This window comes from Varanus komodoensis, unplaced genomic scaffold (genome assembly GCF_004798865.1).
Source record: "Varanus komodoensis strain SLA01 unplaced genomic scaffold, ASM479886v1 scaffold22, whole genome shotgun sequence".
NCBI lineage: Eukaryota > Metazoa > Chordata > Lepidosauria > Squamata > Varanidae > Varanus > Varanus komodoensis.
In genome coordinates this window covers 15,451,299-15,469,600 of record NW_025335606.1, presented here as the reverse complement: position 1 = coordinate 15,469,600, position 18,302 = coordinate 15,451,299, and the positions used below count along the sequence as shown (strand labels likewise).

The 18,302-nt window shown below is 42.7% G+C and overlaps 1 protein-coding gene across 7 annotated transcripts in view; it reads left to right on the top strand.

Moving 5' to 3' along the window:
• CPLANE1 (ciliogenesis and planar polarity effector 1) overlaps positions 1-16,754 on the top strand; it is an 86,551-nt gene extending 69,797 nt beyond the window's left edge. For 5 of the 7 annotated variants that reach the window (XM_044431207.1, XM_044431208.1, XM_044431206.1 and 2 more), the window contains 4 exons: positions 4,710-4,804; positions 6,492-6,614; positions 8,231-8,391; positions 12,876-16,754. In XM_044431207.1, the coding sequence (XP_044287142.1) occupies positions 4,710-4,804; positions 6,492-6,614; positions 8,231-8,391; positions 12,876-13,016 (520 nt within the window). In that variant the 3' untranslated portion in view covers positions 13,017-16,754. Of the gene's footprint in view, positions 1-4,709; positions 4,805-6,491; positions 6,615-8,230; positions 8,392-8,626; positions 10,221-12,875 lie in introns of those variants that run through there. The other 2 variants (XM_044431209.1, XR_006414843.1) reach the window with 2 other exon arrangements.
• Positions 16,755-18,302: the final 1,548 nt, after the last annotated feature.

Sequence of the window (18,302 nt, the reverse complement as noted above, 5' to 3'; positions counted from 1 at the left end):
GGGCCCAGTGGGGGTCCTGATCACCATAGAGGGAGATATGGTGCTGGGAGGAGAATGGGCCAGGTAAGGGAAACACAGCCTAGACTGCTAATAGCTGTGCCTTGTTTTGCTCCTCCCTCCAGCCATGGATTTATTGGTTGCCATATCAACCTGCCCTTGAGTCTTCAGCTGCTGCAGGGTAAAACTTCCCTCATCCATGATTTAATTGTGGATGAGGCAGACTATCTGGCATGTATAACAGACCTGGGTGGATGAACGGGGAGGAGTTAGTCTCTCCCAGTTGTTCTCACAGAAGTATGTGGTTCAGGATCAGGGTAGACGTGATAGTCGTGGGGGGGCGGGGGGTGGATTTCCATATTTACACTGAGGATATCCCAACCCTAACCTGGAGTGGCTCAGGTTTTAATGGCTGCCATGGCAACCATAGAACAGTCCCAACACGTCACTGGCCCAATGCATGTAGCAGGGTTGATCTTCTCATCTGGATATGAGGGTGGTTCTCTGACTGTAGGGGACTTGGTCTTAGCCCCTTTGTCATTATCAGATCACTGCCTACTGAGATTTAGACTGATGGCAGCTTTTCCCCTCCACAAGGGTGGGGGACCTATTAAGATGGTCCACCCCTAGGAGCTAATGGATCTGAGTGGTTCCCAGAGGGTCGTGGGGGATTTGTCAGTTGACATGGCTAATACTCCTGTCAAAGCCCTGGTCATGCTGTTGAATGCAGAAACAATCCATGGCATGATTGCTACTAAGCACCTTCTCTGTTGTAGAGCTCATGCAGGCCCACGGTATATCCCAGAACTTACAGCGATAAAAGTACTTCAGAAACAGCTTGAGTGCAGATGGAGGAAAACTCCCAGTGAACGCAGCAGAAGCCTTGTTTGTGCCTACAGTTGGGTATATTTTGAGGCAGTAAAGGCTGCAAAAAAACAATTATCTCACTGCCTCTGTTTTTTTTCCCTTTGCCTCCTAGCAGAGCTTTTCAAGGTTGTCTAGGGCTTAATGTGTTCTGTTCCCAGGGAGACCTTGGAACCATCTCAGGCCCACTTCAATTTACTCATTGGGCACTTCCTGGAAAAAAAATATCTTACAGCCACTGGGACTTGGGCTCTGGAGTTAAAGCAGTTGAATCTGTGGAGATAACAAGAGCACAGCTTGGTCTGGTTTAATTGGATGAGTTTCAGTTGGTACAGCTCAAGGATGCCGACACAGTGCTTGGCCAGGTTTGGGCAACCACTGCTTTACTGGGTCCTTCCCTCTCCTGGCTTATATTATCACCAGCTGGACCAGGGAGGTGATTAATGCCTCTTTCTGAGAGGTAGAGGTCCAGTGCTGCCTTAAAGAAGTGGTTGTGAAAACATTTCTGAAGAAACCCATCCTTGACCCAGAAGATCTGAATAATTTTAGGCCAGTAGCAAGTATTCCTTTCCTGGGCAAGGTTCTTGTGTGGGTGGTTGCCAATCTGCTTCAGGCTCTGTGAAACTGATATTCTGGATCTATTTTGGTTGAGATTCAGGCCTGCTTTTTGTTGACTGGCATGTTGACCTATGCTGGGAGAGAGATAGAGGGAATGCCACCCTGTTGTTACTCCTGGACCTCTTTGTGGCTTTTGATACCATTGAATATTTTATACTTCTGGGATAATTGTCAGAGTTCGGAGTGGGGGACAATGCATTGTAGTGGTTTTGCTCCTACCTGGAGGGCCATCTCCAGAAGGTGGTGCTTGAGGAATATTATTTAGTCCTGTGGACTAAACATTCCTAGATGTTTTGTGCCTCATGCTTTTTAGCATTTATATGAAACCACTGACTGGGGTCATCCAGTGTTTTGAGGAGTGCATTACCATCAGTATGCTGATTCCACACAGCTCTATTTCTCTTTTCATTGTCAGCAGGTGAGGTTGTGGATGTGCTAAACTGCTGTCTGGCTGTGACAATGGACTGGATGAGGGCTAACAATGGACTGGATGAGGGCTAACAAATTGGAATTCAGTCCAAGCAGGACTGAGATGCTGTTGGTGGGTGGTTCCACTGACTGAATTAGAGGGTGTTCAACTTGTCCTGGGGGGGTTACTCTCCCCCTGAAGGAGCAGATTCATAGCTTTTTGATCCATCTTGGTCACTTGAAGCTCAGAGGGTCTCGGTGGCCTGGACTGCCTTCTACTAGCTTTGGCTGGTGGTCCAGCTATGCCCCTTATCTGGACAAGGATGTCCTGGCTTCAGTAGTCTATGCCCTGGTAATCTCTGAACTAGATTATTGCAATGCAGTCTATGTAGAGCTGTCCTTGGAGGCTATTCAGAAGCTGCAGCTGGTGCAGAATGGAGCAGCAGGATTAATAACTGGGAACCGCAGGTCCGAACATATATGGCCAGTTCTGGTCTGCTTGCATTGGCTGCCTGTATGATTCTGGTCCCAATTCAAGGTGCTGGTTTTAACCTATAAAGCCTTACATAGGTTAGGACTGCAATACCTGTCAGAGTGGCTCTCCCAACTGCAATCTACATAGACACTACACTCAGCCTCTGGAGCCTTCCTCTGAGTGCCAACTCCACAGGAAGTATATGGATTTTCTCCACAGGAGGAGGATTTTCTCTTTGGTGGCCCCTGTCTGTGGAACAAATTCCTTAATATGGCCCAGCCGGCAACAAAACTGCCATCTTTGTGCAGCCTGGTTAGGATGGTCCTCTTTCCTAAGGCCTTTAAAACTTACTTGGCCATCCAAAGATCTGAGGAGGATTGCCCGTTCCTGATGTTTCTTCAGAGTCTTTCTTTGTTATTTATTTATTTATTCATTCATTCATTCATTTAAAATTTTCATTTATTTATTCAAAATTTTCACCATTTAAAAAATGGTCCACTACCAGATGGTCTTTGAATGGTCTTACAATAAAACAAAGTGGATCACAGCATCCATTATGTACAATAAAAACCCACTTATATACAATGAAAACCCATCTCAATCTAAACCTTAAAATACTGAGAAAATAATGTTTTGGCCAAAAATAATAAGTGTCGGCACCAGGCAAACCTCTCTGGGGAGCATATTGCACAACCAGGGCATCACTGTAACAAATGGGTAGCCATCCTCAGAGAAGGACCTCCAACCCAGATCTTTAGGAGCAGGCAGGTACACAGGGAAGGAGGCATTCCTTCAGATATCCAGATCCTAAGCCGTTTATTATCTTTTCAGGCTGTTTGAAACTGTTTTAGGTTTTATAATTTTAATGTCTGTTTTTATGAATTGTTGTAAACTACCTGTAAACAAACTATTGTCTGTTTTTATGAATTGTTGTAAACTACCTGAAAGTTTTTGCTGTAGGGTGTTATAGAAACAAAATAAATACTAATGATGGTGGTGGTGATAAGATTGATCTGCTGAACTATTTCCGTGCCAGCTGCTTGTTATAAGTACTACTATTTAATTTCAAGAATTAGTACCAGAGGTTTTTTTCCCTCTGCACTATTTTTTTTTCTTTTGTGTTGTTTCTTTTAGTCTATAGAACACTAAAGAACTATATTTTATAGAATGTATGTAATGCTAGGAACCTTTTCAGCTGAAGAATGGGATAAACATTCTTGAAATAAATATAAACAAAAATAGCTGTACGGGTCCATGTGAGAGAAAATCTCTTATCCACATTTTGGTAACAAATAAATCTCAAGCATGATTGTAGGGTGAGTTTGCATGGCATAGCAACCTGTAAGCTGCATAATAGAGGTTATTTGTGGAACAACTCTCTGTGCACCTAAGAGATACGGTTCCCCCACAGTCCTGTGACCAGTTTTCCTGGTCATATGCAACAGGTCTTGCCTTCCCTTCATTGTGGCCCTATTCATCCTATGTTATGTGGGGATTCCCGTACTGCCACCAGTGCTAATAGCTCCACTGATGCCCAAGTGGCACTTTAGACTGACCACCACTGACTCAGGACCCTTCTTTTTGAAAATGGAGGGCAGCACAATTGTTTGCAGTGCTGACTGTAATTCTTTTCTTCTGTTAATGGGTTCCATGCAGACACACACCCATGGCTGCCCAACATGCGGAATCTTGCCTTGCCAGTCTCCTGGCCACGTGGGTGCCGCGTCGTTGGGTCAATGTCCTGCTGCACTTTGACGGCTGATGTTTACCAGGGCGTGGACCAAACAAGATGCCCCATTTAAGGCAGCTGTAGTGAACCAGGAACATTTTTTAAATAAACTATAATCAAAATTGGACACATTTGTAATATTCCCCCAGCAAAAAGGGTGGAGGCAACTGGCCACTGGCAATCGCTCCAAAATGCACTGGGGCTGTCAGAGGTTGCTGCTCAGGTAGGCTGGGCAAAATCAGCAAGGGATCTTGGCTGCTTTTGCTGAACAGGGCCTTATTCCATCCCACAACCTACCATGGGATTGCATTTGGATGATTCAGCAGCCTGTTGTGAGCCCAGGAACCCCTAGAACAAGCCATAGCTTACCAGGGTGGCTTGTTGCCCAAGCACAAGCCACCCTCAGGAAAGTACGTCGTAGTCCAGGTTCACATGACACAAGAGGCCACTGTAGTTGGGTCACACAGTCTGGGCAGCTTTGTCAGGGAAACCCAGTCATGGTGAAATTTACAAGGTTATGCTGAGTATGGGCACTTACAGTGTAACAAAGTGATGAGCTGTTCTAGTGTGCTTTTGTAATTTAGTTTTGAAATAATAATTGAAGTATATCTTTCTTAGACATTACCATGGGTCTTACCAAGCTGCAAGAAAGAAGACTGCTGCTGAAGTTGGCTTGGGTTGGAGAAGTTCTTGTGACATAACTCAGAGAAAAAGTAAGAATGGAAAGATCTTATTATCTAGGTTGGCATAAGGAAGGCATCTGTACAATGGGTGAATTCCCAAAATTGTGCAAGGAAAGTGTGGAGGTGATGTGATATACTTTTGTGTGGACTCCTGGTCCCAGACTTTTCCATCCCAGTTTCTCTCTGCTTTTTGCCCAGGACAGAAATTTTCTTGTGCAGTTTTCTGCAGCATGTTTCTCTTCAGCAATTCTATGTACAGTGGTACCTCAGCTCACAAACGCCTCAGTTCACAACCAAATTGGGTCGCAAACAAAAATTTCATAAAAAATCTGCCTCAGGTCACGAATTCCGCATCAGGTCTTTGCTGTTCTTTGTCACTTGGCTTCCAATCTTTTTGATTGTTTTTCAGAAAAAGCTTACCCTCAAAACGGATCCTGCCTTCATTCTCAAAGTCAGGGCCTTGTTTTGCAGATTACAAGAGCCTATCTTGCCTTCATTTAGCCCTCGCCACTTGAAGAAGGGCTGGTATGTGCTAGATGTAAGCAGAGTAGTCAGAGCATATTTAAAACACACAGCAGTCCTTTTGCCAATCTGTTTCTGTTTTCATCTCACAGCCATGAGTAAAACAAAGTTTCCAGATCCATGCTAATCAAGCTGCTGAATGCATGTATTTCTTTATGCCTTTGAAGTTCTATGCTTTCCCAAACTTTTAAAGGCCATAATAGCCTCCACCAGATTGACTGCAGCCTCAGCAGCCCTTTCCATCTATGCCTTGCTGGTAGAAATATGTAAAGCCACATTTTAGGATCTCTACTGGACACTGTGATATAAATAGGCCTCTCTAACTGCCTCCTTTGGTAGGATGGTTCTCCAACAGGTAGGTAGTTCTTAACAGACGCAGTATTTACAACTTGTCCCACCCTAATTAACACTTTAACACATCCTATCATAGGGATACCTTCCTCACACCAGCCTGGTGAATGGAACATGGATGCTTACCAAGAAGGTTTCTTCTGGGATGATGTGTGGAGACATCCTGGGCACATCCAAACCATTTTTGGTGCTGGAGTCTATTGTAGTCTATTGCAGTCTTTGTGCCTTTTGAATCAAGGCTTCAGCTTGGGACTGAATTTCTTTTTACTTTATGTATCTGTTATCCCTGGGAAGTTTTCTCCTTTGTGGTCCCTGTGGTTTTGCATTTTTACTGGAGAGTTATTTTCCTGGCTTCTGTTACTAAGGGGAGGAGGAGTCCAGGACCAACTGGACTCATATTATCATATTATCCTGTCATATTATCCCTGTTTTTCCTGGTCAATAAAGGGAGATAACCTCTTGGGAACTAATGGCTTGTTTTGCAGTAGCAGTCATTATATAGCAGTAATGCAGGCATTACAAGGAGAATGTTCAGATTGTAAGCCTGAGGACCCAGGCACTCTAGGAGCTTTTTTATTTATCTGTAAGCACTCTGGGGACTTTTAGCTGAAAAGCAGAGCAAACATACTTTATATGAGTGAAATTATTTGGATGGAATGTAACCTCACAGCCTACTGGGTATGGTTTTGGCGCTCCGACTGTAACTTCTGCAGGATGGTTCTGTGCTATCACGCTGGAGATAAATGCTATCTCAGATCATACGGAACTCCATTGGGCTTACATCACTCTGCATTTTAATTTCTCAGCCATTGTGTAGTAACTTAGTTATGCTTTCTGTTTAAAGGCCGAATATGCCAAGCTCCTTACAGAAGAATGATATCAACATCCTGCCAAAGAGAGACACGATGGAAAGGAGATCAAAGCCACAAGCCATGGTCAAGTAGCAGCCTTGACTTAAGGAGTCAAGGTTTGTGATTGGACAAATGCTAGTGCTGTTCACAAGTGCTCATCTAAATTTTTCTTTCAGATGCCTTGGTGTTCTGCTGGATGCTATTATTTGCATTGAATATTGAGGCATCTGGGAGGAAACCTTTTTGTCTCATTATAAGCTAAAGAATCACAAAGATTTAGGATAGGCCAGTCAGATAAGGAACATAAAAGTTTTTATCTATGCTTTTGGCTGGTTGGGTTTGGGCATTTTCCAGAACTTGGTCAGACAAGCTCACAGGCCTTTTTTCTCCAAAAGGCTTGGGATCATCACTGGAGTTTGTCCACTGTTTGTGGGAACTTTAAATCCCAAGTTGGGTATATTTGATTAGCTCAGTGCAAGTGTAATTATCATCCAAATGGTGGATAAAAATTAATGGCTTTTAAAAAATAAAAATGATCAGATTTTAAAAATTTAAATCAGATTTTTTTTTTTACTTTAAATCAGATTTTTATTTAAATTTGATTTTTTTAAAAATAAAATGCATTTTGAGGAAAAATCTATCTAAAGACAGCTTTCTGTTTAAGATACATTATAGTCCAAAGGTTATTCATCATGAAATAAGGATTAGTTTTTAAATTTGTAGCACGTGGCGAATATTTATGCAACGTTTCAATTTTTTGTTAAATGTTAATGTTAATCCACTCACAATGTTTTGTTCTTCCTTATGTTTCAGTGAGATTATTAGACAACTTTTTTCAGTCTAAAATATCACAGATGCTTTGTTTTACAGTTCTCAAAACTGAATTTGTGTCTGCCTAGATCACATGCTTCTTCTTCACAGCAAAATGTTATAAAATAAACATACAGAGTTGAGAAAAAGACCTTAATCCCATTGTTGCTTTACAAATCTATGTACACAAAATCAATCCCTTACCTCTTAAGTGCTAAGTTTCAGACAATTCAATGAATAGAAAAAGATTGTTGGGAGTGGAATAGATCCGCACAAGAAGCTAAGTGTGAGGAGGGAGGGGCAAACAGTAAAAATGAAAGTGAAACATTGGATCTTTTTGTGCATAGCTTGCGGCTTATACTGTTTTTTTTGTTGGAGAAGAAAACATATAATGACAGCAGGTTGCAAAAGAGACCCAGTTTGGAAATATTTTAATGAAGTTCCTCTATCTATGGGTAAGGCAGGCATATATGCAAATTACATTTAAAAACCCCCATTATTTAAATCTAGTGTTACTGACTAGTGATTTAGATCAAATCCACCCTGTGTCCGAAACTTGGAGTAATTACAGATTTACATTCCAAAATATTTTCTGTGCCCATAAAGAGTTTGTTTTCCATTTTGACCTATAGAAGAACTTTGAGGGAAACTGATTTTGCACAAGTCATATTTTTATTTGGTAATTAAGATTTCTGGCAACATGAAAAGTAATAATTATTCTAGTAGTACTGAATGTAGCACAGAAGAGGCACTGTAGTAACACCAGTGGGAACAGAGCACTCGTCTGTGTGCGCTTAATTAATTTATTTTATTTATTAAAACATTTTTATGCGCCCCATTCGCCACCCCATTAATCCAAGATTTGGGGTGTTTTCTATTCTGCAAAACTGAGCAGGCCTTCTATTGCTGTGCAACCTTCCAGCTCCTGAGCAGACAAGAGAGTCCATGAGTCAGAGAAGGTTCCTAAACGCAGACTCAGTGACTCAGGGCACCGAGGAGAGCGATGATGCTGTGAGTGTGTGGAGCGTCCCTGATGAGATTCAGCAGATACTGTATGGCAGTTCTAAGTCCCATTCCAAAAAGGTAAAAGTGTGAATGTATTTATTATTTAATTTCTTTAATTTCTACACCACCAAATAGCCAAAGCTGTCCAGGCGGTTTGCAGTTAGCAGTGAACCATTCTGCAGTTTTGGGGTTTTCTCCTAACTCTTTTTTCTATGCAAATCTTTAAATGTGAGTTATAAGTGTACCAAAAATCTGATTGTGGGTTTTACATAGTGTCATTTAAGAAGAAATGGAAACTGTTTCTTTCCCCTAGTGTGGTGACATGGAGGCCATCAGAGCCAAGATCTGAGTTCAAATTTCTGCTTAGCCGTTAAGCCACCAGATATCTCAGACAAGATACTGCTGTGAAGATGAAGAGAACATGGAAGGCTGTTGGGCTCCGGGGCTATGTGAAGGGAGTAAAGGGTACAAATGCAGCTATACAAATCAGGGGAAAGGGCGACAAATGCAGACTGCTTTGTAATTGTCATTTTTCCAGTGGACACCTGGGCTTACTCTGGGCTTCACACATATGGATTCTGCACCTGCCTGGAGCCCGTTGTCAAGAAGATTTTCTAGCTTTCACAGTTTGGAGAAAGCGTGCCTCACTAGGCCCATCTCAGCTTGCTTAGGTTACCACCTGGATCCACTCTGAGCAACTGCCATTGTGACTCCTGTTGGCATCGCTTGCAGCAACTGTCAGATAAGAGGCTCTGGTGTCAGGAACTGCATCTAGCCTCAACAGCTGCAGATGGTTGCTTATGAAGCTTTTGTGGCATCTGTCCTATGCCCCAGATGGAATACCTCTCACACCTGAGGCACCAGTGCCTTCAATCGATGGAAGGTAGACAGAAATGTCCCTGAGATTGGGAAAGACTGTTGGGTGGTCACTGACTTCATATGTGCTCACTGGCATCATCAGATGCTGCATGCCAGGTTCTGGAAGAAAACCTCTATCTAGGGCTGAAAGAATCTAAGCCTTCCCCCCATTTATACCTCTCATCCACTGCTGAAATGATGGCCCTCCTCATGCTTGAAAAGAGTCCCCCTTGAGGCTGCTGTAAGCATGACATTATTTCCTGCCTGCCTTACGTGGGGTGGGGGAGGCGGGTATCAGAAGCCAGGAGTTGTGCTGGATCATTAAGTTGCTTATTCATTTTGCCCCAGAATGCCTTACTGTGCTACAAGGGGGGGGGGGGGGGTGCCCACCTTTCCCCAGAGTTAGAGCCACAGTGTAGGTGGAGCCATGCAGAGACTTGCAGGTTCTCTGCCCTGCTAAGAGGCATGCATGGGTGGGCAGCAGAAAGTAGAGCCCTAAATAGCTAAATGTACTGTGCTTCACTGTCACTAAGCACAGTCTGTCTTGAAGGGCAAGGAAATGCCCCCCACCCCCGCCCCCCGTGTTATAAGAGCTGTTGCAACACTGGGTCCCTGGCTGCTACTCCAGGGGGTGTAGGCAGAGTTCTTTGTGGTGTCCACATCACACATACGGGCTTTGCAGCTGCAGGAGGCGCTCTCTTTCTAAAAGCTGTGCAGCCCTTTTCATCACCAGAGCAGCAATGGCACTTCTACAGTGGTTACTTCATGGTACCAAAGGGAGATGGGGGACTTTGACCTTAACCAAATTCTAGACTTAGGAGATGTCAACTTCATCACACCCAAGAAGTTTTGAATGGTTTCCTTACAGAACATTATGTCTCATCTTAAGAATAGGGACTGGTTTGCATCTATAGACTTGAAAGATGCCTACTTTCATATGAAAGATGCCTACTTTGCAGAAAAATTAGAAAGGGTCCAGAGAAGGATCCAATGATCCAGGATTTGGAAACACCATCCTTTGAGGAGAGAATGAGAGAAATGGGCCTTGAGAAGAGAAGACTGGGGGAGGCGGGGGAATACAAGATACTTCTTGCTGATACCAGAATGTAGGACACAGAATAATCAATTTAAGTTGCACAACCCAGAATCAGGCTAGATATCAGGAGAAGTTTCCACTGTCAGGGCAACATGAAGTGAAACCAGCTGTCTGGAGAGATCGTGGGCTCTCCCGCACTAGAGACATTCAAAAAGAACCTGGACAGCCATCTGAGTGGGATGGTGTAACATGTCCCGCAACAGCAGAGGGTTGGACCTGATAGCCTTCATGGCCCCTTCCAACTCTACGGTTCTATGATTCTATAACTCTTCACTGTGATATGCATCAATTTGAAAGCAGAAAAACTTTGACCTTCCAGCCTCCAGGGCATCCACTCTGATCAGTTTCACCACCAAGCTTCATACCTGTCCAGTCATCACTGTATACCAGGTGTAGTGCTTACTCAGAGCAACAATGATCACAGTTGTATCATTTGCCAGATTCCAAATCTACACACCCCAATTCTGGTTCATGCTTGCCCATCACCCACAGCTTGGCTCTTGTCAGACCCACCTTCACATGCCATGTCAGGCAGGTCAAGCCTGGATTAGCAGCCTTTCGGAGGCTTTCGGCTTTGTGTCACTGGAAATGGTGTTCACAGTACCCATGGAAGAGGAGCCCACCACTGCACCACATGGACCCACAGCACCTGGCCTGCCCAAGAGAAGTGCAAACACATCGGCAACCTTGAGCCACGCAAAGCCCAGAAGATTCCCATTACTTTTAAAACCCTCCTCACTCATCACCATATTCAAATGCCACAGACGGCACTACCATGATGTTCTACATCAACAAGCCAGGAGCCACCTTCTTTGTTCCACTGTCATGCCTAGCTGTTTGCATTTGGAATTGGTCATCAGCGAAAACGTTACAGTTAAAGCAATTCATGTCTTTGAGACTGACAACACACTGGTGGACAACAACACTCAGCCAACAACTCACTAGCATACACAAATGGGAGATGAACACCCAAACACTCACCACAATCTGTGACAGCTGGGGGACACAATGGTCAACCTCTTTGCTACCAGCATCAACACAGGATGCAGGGACTTCTGTTCTCAAGCGGGAGTAGGCAGAGGCTCACCGGGATTCACATTCTTACATCAATGGGTCAGGATACTGTTTTCTCTCTCTACGCCCCCATTCCCACTGATCACCAGAGTGCTGGCACAAATCCATCAAGGTAGAATGACCCACATCTTTATTATATGTCGGTGTCCCACACATGTGGTTTGTTCTCCTGCTCAAACTATTGAACAAAATAATCTTTCAGCTCCTGTCAGATCCAGCCTTGATCTCCCATGACTGGGGAGCGGTCCCCAATATCAACACTACACCTTACAGCAGGGGTCCTCAAATTTTTTGAATAGGGAGTCAAATGAAAGGTGCCAGCAATGGGTGCGGGCTGCCAAGGTGGTGCGGGCGGGGGGCGCGTGCCGTGTGCAGCAAGGCAGGGGCATGCATGCACAGAAATCATTTTCTCCAAGCGAGTCCAAAACGATCTTGCAAGCAAACTGGCACCTCGAGGCCGGCTTGCTTGCAAGGAGATCGTTTTGGACTCATTCGGAAAAAAGGCTCTCCCAGCAAGGCGTGGCTTGCTTGCAAGGAGATCCTTTTCTCTGAGTGAGTCCAAAACGATCTCTTCGTGGGCAAGCTGCACCTCACCATGCGTGCACCCATGGCAAGCTATGGCAGGCCGGATAAGTGGGCACGGTGGGCCGGATCCAGCCCGCGGGCCGTAGTTTGAGGACTCATGCCTTACAGCATGGCAAATCATCCAGCAAACAGACTGACCACTGGTTTGCCACCTGAGCACCACTAGGAGGAAATACGCAACCAAATGGAACACAGTCTCCCCTGTTGCACAGGGAGAAGCCTTCAGCTGAGGTGACTGCTCCATTGAGCAATGCTCTACTTCCTACTCATCCTACTCCAAAGGGGGTTAGCCATCAGCCTTTGGAGTCATAATGGCCACAATTTCATCAATTTGTGCCCTGATGCAGGGTTTTGCAGTGGTCACACACCTTTTATCCCATTAGTTCCTAACAGCCCTACAGAATATTGCTCCACCAACCAGCTTGAGCTTATCCGTCATACTTCAACCCCTCGCTGGATGACCCTTTGAACCTCTGGCCACAGTTGACCTCAAGCTCCTTTCATGGAAAGGAGCATTCCTCAAAGCCACCACATCAGCTTGTCAAGCCAGCAAACTGCACCCTCTACATAGACCCTTCCATGCCTCATTTTCTATAGGAATAAAGTGACGCTATGACCTGACGCATCCTTTCTCCCCTAAATCCTCACACAGCAGCAAGTAACAGCATTGTAAGTGCCTTGCTTGCTAAACCCTTACAAAGCTAGCCATTGGAATAATTTGCATGACTCTTCAATAAAGCTTCCTTTTAAGTAAATCTTGACTCAGCAGGTTCTTGGGGTCACTCAAACCTGCAGCCTGAAGTTGGGCCAGAACAGGTGATAAAGTGTATTGGACCTTTTTGGATTATTTACTCCTGTAGATACTACTACACTCAATTTTGTTTTAGGCACATGGCGCGCTTAAGCTGAATGGTAGCTCCTCTTTCATTTATATGTCTGTTCTTCATAGGATTCTTTCCCTCAAGACGATAGTTGCTCCACTGCCAGCTTTAATACCTTCAACAGCGTGTCTGACAGCACTAGCAGCATCCTGAGCAAGTTGGACTGGAATGCAGTGGAGGCCATGGTAGCAAATGTGGAAGGAAAATGAAGCTATATTTTCTTGGCTGCTCAACCCCTTTAAAAAGACATTAGGCTCAATATCATTTTGAAAAGCAAAATGTCCAAAGACATTTTCAACTTGTTCTCAAATCAGTAAGCTGAGATGAATACATTAATGCCAACTTGTGAAATTATGCAGTATGCTTAGGCTTCTTTGAAATACAAAGTTTATTAAACAGATATCTAGCAAATGAAAGTCTAGGGGGGTCTTGTTAATTTATTTCCCCAGAAACCAATTGTGTGGTTAAAGCAGGATTTCAGTGGGCAGTCTTATTGTTCAAGGGACTTGAACAATAAGATCCTGAATTTTATTTTATATATGAATTTAGAGGCATTTAATAAAAGATTTTTAATGTTTGATGTTTCTGCAATGTGGTTTGTGTCAAGTCTAATTGCTTAGGAGTCTGTAGCTGATACTCCCTACCTAATCCACGAAAGTCTTCCAACAGTGCAACTGTGGGACCCGGTGAGCAAGAGGGTGGTGCACAGCTCCTTTACAGCTGCGGAGAGAGCTATGACTATAAAGGAAACCCAGTTGTAGCTCTTACCCCCGTCAACCACCATGGAAAGCTATTAAGCAGCATCTCTTCCAAGGCACTGTCACTGCAGTGACAAGGAGAAAGGAGGGTGAGACTCTGGGATAAGGGGAGGAGGAACAAGTTCCTTGCCTACTCCTGATAAGCAAGCTTGACAGACCAATATGGCTAAAAATGTTTTAAACTGAGGCAGGTGAATGTGTAAAAGCCACCTGCCACCTAGCCTGCCACTCGCTAGAATGGCTTTAAATAGCCCGAGGGCTATAGGTTTGGAATCCTCTGGGTATAACCCAGCAATTGTCTAAGAATGCACTCAGTGGATTTTAGGCCCACTAGCTCCCTTCATGATATGAAATGCTAGTTCCCACAGTTCACTTTGCTGCAGTTCTGCTGGGTAAAATACAAACAGTGCTGAACAGAATGGAAGTTGGTAGAAAGGGAAGGAGGGATGAAATACTAAGCAGTCTTGAGGTGCTTTTATAAAGCCTCAGCAAAGGAAAATAGTATTCTGTCTTCTGATGCAAAGTGGGACTATTCCTACCATACAGGACAACTGGCAACATAGTTAATGTCTTTAAAGTTGAGTTTATGTGGCAGGGTAACTATACTCAAAATGAATATAATATCTCATTGTTTTTGCTCTATGTCATATTTCGTTACTCATACCTGGCAAGTATTTTTTTTAAAAAGCAGTGTTTTGTAGTGCAAAGTTTTATGTGTGCTAAATATGAGCTTTGCAACCATTGTTGGATTAGTTCTGTCTGTGCCGTGAAGGCATATCCAGGTGCCAATCATGGCTCGGATCATGAATTATTGGTGGCCAAAATCAAACTGAAATTACGTAACACCAAAAAGATAACATCCAAAAAGATAACATCCAACACCACCAAAATCTCCCCATGTATACAGCTGAGATAGCAGGTTTGAAGTGTTAGCAATGGATGAAAAGTCATCTGACAAACTTGGCAGGACATTCAATCAAACATTATTGAAGTAGCTGTTAACCATATACCATATAAGAAGCCACAGACAAGATCCAGGCGGCTTTCAGATGAAACAATCAAAATAGCTGATCGAAAAAAAATAGCCAAAGCAGCAGGTGATCAGGAAGAAGCAAGGGAACTAAATGTGGATTTCCAAAGGGCAGCCAGGAAAGACAGTGAAAGTTTCTGGGATCAGAAATGTGCACAGGACTGCAAGAAGGGTTATACAAATTCAAACAGCTTTTAGTGCACGCAAAGCAATCATAAAAAAGAAGGGAGAGAATTGGCTGATCAACAAAACATCAAGAACAGATAGTAAGAATACACTGAAGAGCTGTACACCAAAAGCAGTGGGATTGAACTGCATAAGGATAAAGTGGAAAATGAAACAGATAGAACTAGAACTAGCCATTCTTGAGGAAGAAGTAGCATGGGCAATAAGCTGCCAAACAACAAAACACCAGGCATTGACAAGTTGTGGAAAGCACTAAAAGACGGGGTATCAACACATCTGGTCAGGTTGCTGCAGTGACAATATACAAACCAGCCAGTGGCTGTAGGAACACCATATGGGACAAGGATTGGTTCAAGGTTGAGAAAGGAGTCTGATAAGGGTGTATTTCTCCCTTTTTCTGTTCAACTTGTATGCTGAAGCAATCATGAGGAAGATAAAGATCAGAGGAAGAAGCATAACAACCTTTGATATGCTGATGACACAGCCCTCCTCTCAGAAACCCAAGAAGGTCTAAAGCAATTGATCCAAAGAATCAAGGAAGAGAGTGCGGAAGTTTGGCCTCCTTCTGAGCATCAAAGAGACAAAAGATCTTTGCAACTGCACAGAATGAAGTCATCAAAACAGTTGATAATGTGGAAATTGAATGTGTAGAGGAATTCACTCTCCTGGGATCACTGATTACTTGCAGAGATAAATGCAGTCCAGAAATAAAGCAACGAATTTCACTAGCTCATGTGTCAATGACAAGCATCCAGCAAGTGTAGAAAAACAAGAACATCGGCTTACCAACCAAGTGCGATTTGGTCTGAGTGATCATTTTTCCTATTGTAACCTTCAGTTGTGAAAGTTGGACAGTGAAAAAGCTAGACAAGAGGAAAATTGACTCATTCGAACTGTGGTGTTGGCAGAGGCTCCTGCGCATTCCATGGACAGCAGGAGTCATGAACAAGCAGATTCTGGAGCATATTAAATCAGACGCATCCCTGGCCAGCAAGATAACAAAGCTGAGGCTCACGTATTTTGGTCACATCGAGAGATCAAGCTTATTAGAAAAGGTACAATAGTTGGAATGCTAGGTGGCAAGAGAAAAGCAGGTTGCCAAAGAGCAAGGTGGTTAGACTCCATCAAAGAGGATGCGGGCCAGAGCATAGTTCAGCTGAAAGAGGTGGCACAGGATTGGAAAGTGTGGTGAGATTTGGCTCATATGATCGCTAATAGACGCGACTGAACAGCTAACAACAAAATATGATCTGTCAGTAATTGCTGAATGGCAATGGCAAACATGGCAATATGTGCAATTGAAACATTAGGTCAAATCCTGCTTTTACAGCTATATTAGCCCATGATCCAGGTTTATAAATTATTTTTGAAAACAAATATATCTAGGATCATAAGCAAGAATGAAATGGCAAATTGATTTGTGATTTGTCCTATTTTGACCAAGCAACAGATTGGTACTTGGGAATCTGTTTGTCTAAATCAGCCAACTGTTGGAGGAGTAAATAGCAAATGCTTCTCTTACTAAAATGTTTTGGCAATGACCAGTGGCCACCTTGTTTTGGGAGAAGGTAATAATACAGTTAAACTTTGCAATGCTAACTACTTCAATGTTCACAGCCATGTAAATTCTTAAATATCTACTGGCAGTTTTGGAACTTTCTGAATGACCCACATAAGTAAATGCTCCACAGCTTTTTAACAGTCAAAAAAGCTGATATTACAACATTAGGAAGAAAAACGGCCATCTTCAATATACAGTGGCTTGAGGACTTATTCAATTTTTGAATGGATGATTTCTACATGTAATTTACAAACAGAAAAATATATGGATATTTGGTCTAGGGTCTGTGTGTTTGTTTTACTGTGTGTAAAGAACAGTTATCTCACATAAAAATATATTGGAGGTGTGCATTATATTTATCATTTATACTTATAATACGTATATTAAAAACTAGAAAACTATAATAAGTTCATTTTACTTTGTTATTTTTGTTTCTATTTATTACAATGAACATAAACATAAGACAAGCCATGATGGGTCAGACCAATGGTGCATCCAGTCTGTGGCGCATTTGGGTCAGATCAAATGGTGCATCCATTCATACGGTGGCAAACCAGCTGTATACAGGATCCTGCAAGCAAGCTGGGTGCATCATTTACACCTGCCCAAGCTCTTCAGCGACTCCTGTATGCAGGAATGCCTCCTCTGGTAAAGGAGACAGCACATAGCCATAGCCTCCTCCATTAATCCATTCAATCCCTTTCAAAAGCCAGTCCAAATTGGTAGCTATCTCCACTTCCTATTTCAGTGAATTCTATAATTTTAAATATCTGTTGTACGAAGAAATACTTCCTCTTGTCTGTTGTAAACCTACCTATCAGCTTTATGGGGGCCCCCGGGTTCTACTTATATGAGAAGGTGAGAAAAATGTCCCCTTTTCCACACCATGCAGCAATTTAAACACCTCTAGCGTGTCTCCCTTTATTCACCATTTTTCTAGGTTAAACAGTCCCAATGGCTATAGTCACTTTTCACACAGGAGCTGCTCCAGCCCCTTGATCATTTTTGTGGTCCTTCTCTATACCTTTTCCAATTCAGTAATGCCATTTTTCAGGTAAGGCAATCAGAACTGTATACATTTCTAACTGTGGTCACACCTTGAATGTGCATAAGGGGAATAGAGTCTTGGCAGTTCTGTTCCTAATTATGCCTAACAAAAATTAGTAGAAAAATAGCAAAAATAAAAAAAATTGCTAGAAAGGATGGAAAGTAGAAATGTTCCTACTGCAGGGGCCATCACAGAAATTGGCAACACAGCTAGAACAATATAGCTTCCCTTGGACATAGTTTCATTTCATATATTCTATACTACCTTTGCTCTCTTTCTACTAGCCACTAAGTAGAGTGTTTTACTTTGAACTTGTAATTCCTGATTCATAGGTTACACTCTTAGCAATCTTCAGAACTCCTGCTTATTTAGAATTTGCTCCTAAGAACAGGAAAACCTAGATGAAAAGAAAGAGGGCATAAATTATCTACACTGAATGGGTAATATATAGCATGGAAGATGATACTCTCCTTTCATAATTGAAAAGAGTAGTTTCTTACAGCATATTATCCCCATGGAAATACATGTGGTTTTATAAAGCTTGCCTCACCTCACGCAATGACTACAAACATGTTGATTTATATTGCATATTTGCCTTTGACAAATTCCAGATGTTATTTAGCAATATTATTAAGATAAAAGCCAGCTAGGAATGCTTTGTTGAATCTTCAATAGAATAGGAATACAAACAAACCAATAGTGTCTTCAGTTGGCTACAAAGAAACATAGTTCAGCTTGGTAATTAGACTTTAAAAACAGAACTGATATGAAACTAGTTGCACCAGAAAGTGCATGGGGATGTATATTCCATTTTATATTTCACAGAAAGCAATGACTTTGAATTTATACAGAATTAGCACACACATGCAATCTTGTTGACTTGCCAAATGTTAATAGTTTTTCTATGGCAGG